Below are 7,052 nucleotides of genomic sequence, written 5' to 3' on the forward strand. Positions count from 1 at the left end.
CTTCAATGCGGCTGGGGATAAGAAGCTGAAAGACTCGGTTGTTCTTCTTCCTGGCATCCTTCTTTATATTTATTTTATTTATTTATTTATTTGAGAGAGAGAGAATGAGAGATAGAGAGCACGAGAGGGAAGAGGGTCAGAGGGAGAAGCAGACTCCCTGCCGAGCAGGGAGCCCGATGCGGGACTCGATCCCGGGACTCGAGGATCATGACCTGAGCCGAAGGCAGTCGCTTAACCAGCTGAGCCACCAAGGCGCTCCTGGCATCCTTCTTGAGCCCCAGTGAGAGATGGAGCCGCTACGAGCAACACCAGCAAGACTTCCATTGTTGGAGAACCTTGTTAAAAGGAATAGGTTGGACGGATGCCCTTTGTGACATAAACATTTTGTGTAATCAGTACTCACTTATCACAATTTTAGTCAATACACAGATAAATCCATAAAATGCTGGGAGTTGGCACCTAAGATGCTCTCTCCAAATCTATCATTCTACATCAAAGGGATAGGACATGAAACAGGCGTGCTGACGGCATCCCACGGGTGCTGAGTGAAAGCACCAGGCCTGGGCTCCAGGCCTGCCATGAAATTCACTGTTCTTCCTGTGCCGCGCGAAGGCCAGCAGCAGGGAGAGGGGCAGGCGCAAGGCCTTCAGTCACAGCAGTTCTGCCATCAAACATCCGTGTGGGTTTTGGCAGGTGAACTTGGTAAGTGAACTGAGCCTTGCAAATACAGGTATTTACAATGAGGACACTATTAAATCACATCATTTAGTAAAAATACTTGAATATGGGCCAAAATGATGTGCTCAGTACCAAAGAATCTCCTGTCCTGGGCCTTCCTGGAGCTCCTGTTTTAGTGGGGGCCGAAACAAACACAGAATGGCCTCTGTGTTAAGAGAAGCACTGAATGCGACAATAGGACGGTAAATGACTAACAGAAAGCAGGGACTCGGAAGCGCTCATTCTCTTTCCCTTTCACAGTCTAAATTGAGAGGTCTTATTTTTCTTAATATGTTCCAGAAGAGTCTTGAGAATAGCACCCGTTACCATTACAAGCACATGTGGGGTAGCAAGCAGCAGGACCTCACCAAACAGGGGCACCTTACTCCCCCTTCCAGGACTGTTATACAAAGAGTCCAGGGGAAGATGCATGAGGTGAGCTCGTACTTCCCAGTATGAGTGGATAAAATATCACCTGCCCAGAACTTTATGGAAAAAAAAAAGTAAACAGCTTTTTATCACAAGATGTGCTGTATATAGTTAAGGCAATATTCTTTTTTTTTTTTTTTTTAAGATTTTATTCATTTATTTGAAACAGAGAGAGTGGGGAGGTGCAAAGGGAGAGGGAGAGGGAGAATCTCAAGCAGGCTCCCCACTGAGCTCGGAGTCTGACATGGTACTCAACCGCATGACCCTGAGATCATGACCTGAGCTGAAACCAAGAGTCGGACGCCCAAACGACAGAACATCCCAGGCGCCCCAAGGCAATGTTCTGTCTGGTTAGTGTTTGAAGATGTTCTAACCTTATAATTTAGTATATAAAATACTATGCTATTACATTATCAGATGTTACTACAGATATGAATAGGCTTCATATGCCTTCTGAGTTTTAAGAGTAAAATTTCAACTACCTATCATTTATTATCCCTGTCCCACAGAAAAGCAGTAAAAATGATAAAGCATTACAAGATTATTGTTTTGACACACATGCATAATGCAGACCTCTTTTGATAGTTGACATTCTTTTATTAATAATCAAAAAACTTCACACAATAGGAAAATAAATGTTTCTCTAATGAATAATTAAATGAAAACTATCCAGGACCTTATAGGATTTTTAATGCATCCCGGGTTTGATGTGTACCTTAGAAGACAGGACATCAGCTTGCACAATCATTAGGTATGACTGAAAATGAGAAACTGATTTATAAAAGATTTACCTAACGGCTTTCCCAAACAGTAGCTCCCCTGCTTAAATTAAAACAGGAAATAAAATTTGTATTTAGACCTAGTTTTAGATGACTCACAATACACATCAATCTTAATTTTATCGTCTTGATGTTACTTTTTTAAAGGTAGTCACCAGAAAACTCAAATCGCATTTTAAGATCATGAATTTGAGGTGTGCAATAAAACTTGTAATTTCTCAACATCAAAGTTTAATTATTACACAACAGTTCAAGCAGCAGATTCTACTTCAGACAGCATTTGTCTCATGCCCTGTTTTCTTGCGGCATTAATCACGTGATGGTGTTCGAAGCACATTTAAGACTAGAGCAGGCACTGCTGAGTGGTCACAAAAATCCCTCTTGGATGAACAATGAAATGCTTGGTTCATTTCAGAAGAAATGGCTTTTACCTTTTCTATGTCTTTTCTATTATGAGAAACAGAGCTAAACAAAATCTTGAAGTCTCATTTTCTGCTGGATGATTAAAAGCTTTATCTGTAAATTATCTCAGTCTCTTAAAATCTATCTGATGGGAGGAAAAAACAAAACCTTAGGGAAAAACAGTGTGCTTTCCGTTGTTCCCACAACATAAAATCAGAGCAAAAATAGAGCGCCATAGAAATTTCAACATCGAATTTTTTTGAAATCTTAAAGCTTAATAAAAGTCAAAAAGTTTTGTATTAATCAGTCATCTCTGCATACCTGCTAGTTCAATACAAACCAGGATCTGGCAGACTACTTGTATTCAAAATGCCATCTTTCAAAAAGGTTCTACTTTTCTAAATGGTCCACTTAAAGAGTTCACTGCCTTGCGTATACATATATGTGTGTATGTATATGTATATATGTGTGTATATATGCATATATGTAAGTGGTAAGCACATGACTCTCATTTGCACTCCATGAAAGTCACTTCACTGTGGTAGATGAAGGATGGCAATCCTAGTCTCCAAAGTGTCTTCAATCCACAAGCATACACAGTTATCACTACTCTCATCAACGCTGCTGACAATTCAGAAAGCCTAAGTACTTTCTAATTGAATTCTAAAAGAAAAGTGCCTTAAATTTAATTTTTTTAAACTTCAGTCTTCAATATTGAAACTGCTAAGTTACTCCATTTTTCCATGCAAAAAAAAAAAAAAAATAGAATAAACTTGGGGAAAAAATAATATACTAACTTGGGAAAACATCCAGTTACTAAACAGGCTTAAGAAAAAAACCTATATAGAAAAAATATTCCCCAAAAAGGTAAAATCTATGTGTGTTGCTCACCACAGGATTATTTGAATAAATAACAATTAGTAACCAATGAAATATTCAGTACAGAACTGTAAAATAAATTAGGAAGTGTCCAATTGATAAATTATACAGCCACCAAAAATAAGGAAAATGACATGACAATGTCAAGCCAAATTACAAAAGGCTCCCTGCTACATTTAAACAGTCCCACCTGCAAGCACGAAACAGGAACACAATCTGACAGGCTGTGTCACTGGATTATGGGTATCGTTTTCCTTTATTTAAAGGACTATACAACATAAAGCTCTATAGTGACTATGCATTTTTTTTTTAAAAAAAGAAGATCAAATATGATGGAATAACTCAAAAACAAGTCTTTGAAAAGCAATGTTCCTGGGCAGGGACACGCCGCTGCCCACATCCAGAAACCAACCACCTGCCACTCTGGGAAGAGAGCACCCGACCCAGGCTGCCGCTCTGCAGAGCTGTGCTCGTGAACAGGGTGGAAACGTGGGGCAAGCGCCTGGCCAGAACAGTCTGTGGCCTCATTCCCAACATTCATTTTATCAACAAGACCCAGATTTGTCCGCTTTGAGCAGGTACCTAACACATACTTCTATGTCTGATGACAAACTTTCACATAAGTCTTTTTATTTCTCCCAACAGAAAAATCCAAATGCACGACTATTTCCTTTTCATAATAGAGCAATTCTCAATTGGCAATCAAGTGATATTTTTTAAAAGACAAAATGGTGTTAACCCTGTGGAACATGTGACCAAAAATAATTAAAGGCCCATGGGTGATATCAAGTACTACTAGACAGAAGATTACTTACAAAAAGAGCAATTTTCAATAGAAAAACTGAACATTTCCCTTGGGAAACAAATTTAATCTTTTATCATTAAACAACTGGGCAAAGGACCAGGTTTTCTACCAGTGCAATAAGGGGCAAAAGCTTCCCCAGAGGCCCTAAGAGAACAGGGATGAGATCTTTTCGATGGTTTTATGATGGCAATTATAACCTGCTGGCTGTTTCAGCTCTCGGAAAATGATGTTCAATCAAAAGACTAAATCATACAAAGCACTTACTATTTCACTTGCCCAATAACAAAATTTGAAAACAAGAAATTCATAGCATTAAATCATGTTCATCAAATGCTTGAACAAGCTAGAAATGCTACAATAGAGCAGCTTACTGGTAGACTATAGTACTCTGCACTACTACGAAAATAGTCGTGAAAAGCTTATTTTGCTCAGTGTAATGATCACGTTTTACTTTTTGCAAGCCATGTATCTCTCCGTTACATTCTCCCAGTTGATTACATTCCAAATAGCTTTTAGGTAATCCGGTCTGACATTTTTATACTGAAGGTAATAAGCATGCTCCCACACATCGATCCCCAGTAGTGGAATAAGACCTATTGGAGAGAAGGGGGGGAAAAAAGCAAAAACTATGAATTTCAACCTAAAACGTGACTGCATCTTCTCCACTGAAACTTTATCCTTTGCATACAAAATTACCCTTCACAACATTCCCATCCATTTTTCAGTTTCTTTTACAAATAGGAAATTCGGCTAAGAATAAACATCCCATAAAAATGTTTTTAAGCTTTGCTCTTTGTAAGAAAATGCGATAAAGAGTAAAAAATTTAAAATAGAGTTTGGAAAATTAAGTACGGTATTTTAAGAGCTGTTCTTGAAATACCAACAAAGCTATCCATGAGCCAATTCTCGGACAATCAGTAAGGTACCATGTTTGTGGGGGTGGTTGAGGACCTTCCAAAGCAGTCAGGGGAGTTTTAGGAGAACCCGCTCTGCTCCTAAGGCTAATAATGTTAGTCTCAGAGAATACAGAACATTTATGAGACACTAACAGAAAGAATAAGTTAACAAGGAAAACTGAACAGGACCAAAGAAAAAGAGACACTGTCCTCAGAAATTAAATAGTATAAAGAAGGAATTACTTACACAACACTCATTTTCAAAAACTCTCAAACTAAATGACAAGCTCTCCTTTAGGAAAACAAGTACCAACCAGTAGGTCTTGAGCAGTGGGGAGGTAGGTCACTAATCATGTATTATGAATAATTAAGGTAACAAAGTTTATAAATGATTTTTCCCCTCTGTAAACTGCCGTGACTTTTACAGATTTTCATTCCAATGGGCTTTCCTCAAGTGGAAGAGAAGCAGGTGTGGCCATGGTTCACCTGGAAATCACAGCCTTGTCTGTAAGGCACCTTCAAAGGTAGACCCGACTCTCTGAACATTCTCCAGCATTTCACTTTCCCAAAAGAGCCATTTAGAGCCTCGCTAAATCTGAATATATCCAGGGAAATGAGGCATGTAAGCAAGTCTGCGGGCATGTGTTGAGGCAGAAAACATGGCTGAGAACTACAGATAATTGACGTTAAGATGTCACCACAGGTCTGTTACATTGAGGATCAAAGTTCCCACTAACTGCTGGATGCCTTGTGACTATTTCCTAAAGACATTCTGATTCAATCTGGCTCAACATGGAAAAGGATTTGGTATCCCCAGCCTGGAGTTTCTAAGCCAAATATTTTCCTATACCAAAACCAAAACCCCCCAAAAAGGCAGAAGTCTGGAAATCTGAGCTCTAGTGCCATTCTGACCACAGGTGCTCAAGCAGACGGGCTGAGGGTCCAAGGCCTGAGGTCAGACTCGGCTTCCAGGTCTTTTCCTCCTGCGTGGTGTTTATCTAATTTCAGTGCATGTAATTATGTAAGCTGATACGCATTCTCTGTCAAATGAAGCAGGGTTTATGTCCAAAACATGTTTTGTTAATGTATCTGTAAAATTACATGTGCTAATTTTGCAAAAACATCAAGGGCTTTTAAAGCATTTTTGCTTATACAAGACTCAGGGTATTATCAGCTGTTAAGATCTACTCACATTAGGACATGCTCACGATAGGTTTAATCGGTTTAATCGCTGCTCTTGTTCCTTATTTCAAGGTAAATGCTTTACAGTGAACCATCTCCCACTAATGAATGTGAAACAATTTTCAAACCTAACCTGTTGTTCCTTGCAGGGGATCCTGGTTAAAACAGGCAGCAATCTGCAAGCGTCCCTGTTCCTTACTGAAACCAAGCCAACCCCAACCTGAGCCTTGGACGCCAACGGATACAGTGGTCAACTTCTCCTTAAATTTGTCGAAGGAACCAAAATCACGTTTGATGGCTTCCAGCAATTCCCCTATTTTAAAAAAAATCCAACAACATGCATAAGTGAACAGACTGTAACAATAAACAATTTCATTACATACATTAAAATATGCCTGTCATAAGGCACAAGATACAGCTAGACAACATCGGAAGACATAATATAACCCAGTGAGCCTAGACAGCACCACATTACTCCTGCCTTAACACTAGCATCACAAGGTCTCACAATTGTAATTCACGGGTTTGTTACTGAACCATGTTAGAGGGATTTCTTCCCTCACTGTGCTATTTCCATCAGAAAAGAAAGGATATTTTCCGTTACCTTCCCTTCAACAGAAAATTTTACTTTGACTTCTACCCTACCTATTCTGTCTCAATTTGGGAATAAAATTTTATGGTTGTTATTTGGTTCTTCCCCAAGGCAGCCTAGATCTTTCCTATCACAATTATGTAATTTTAAAAAGAGTGATTTTTGTCTTTTATTACTGAACAAAGGGTACACTGTAAGAGCTATAGTCCTTTTATTCTGTAGCAATGTAACATATAATTCTAGATTGAGCACATCAACCAAATCAAGTAGGCCAAAATATCACTTCTCTGATTATCTATTATAATAGATAGTAATTATCTATTATAAGCACAAATAATAAAGTGGTACAGATAACCCAAAGTGTCAGAGAA

General features: G+C 38.8%; 1 protein-coding gene across 1 annotated transcript in view; it reads right to left on the reverse strand.

The window, feature by feature from the left end:
* Positions 1-2,136: 2,136 nt before the first annotated feature.
* The window catches only part of LOC118001859 (superoxide dismutase [Mn], mitochondrial), an 11,438-nt gene continuing 6,522 nt past the window's right edge, over positions 2,137-7,052 (reverse strand). The window contains exons 4-5 of the mRNA XM_034992042.1: positions 6,223-6,402; positions 2,137-4,604 (exon numbers count right to left, since the gene is read on the reverse strand). Of these exons, the coding sequence (XP_034847933.1) occupies positions 4,459-4,604; positions 6,223-6,402 (326 nt within the window). The 3' untranslated portion in view covers positions 2,137-4,458. The remainder of the gene's footprint in view (positions 4,605-6,222; positions 6,403-7,052) is intronic.

The sequence above is a fragment of the Mirounga leonina genome, unplaced genomic scaffold, assembly GCF_011800145.1.
Source record: "Mirounga leonina isolate KUSES-001 unplaced genomic scaffold, KU_Mleo_1.0 Mir_54, whole genome shotgun sequence".
Classification (NCBI taxonomy): domain Eukaryota; kingdom Metazoa; phylum Chordata; class Mammalia; order Carnivora; family Phocidae; genus Mirounga; species Mirounga leonina.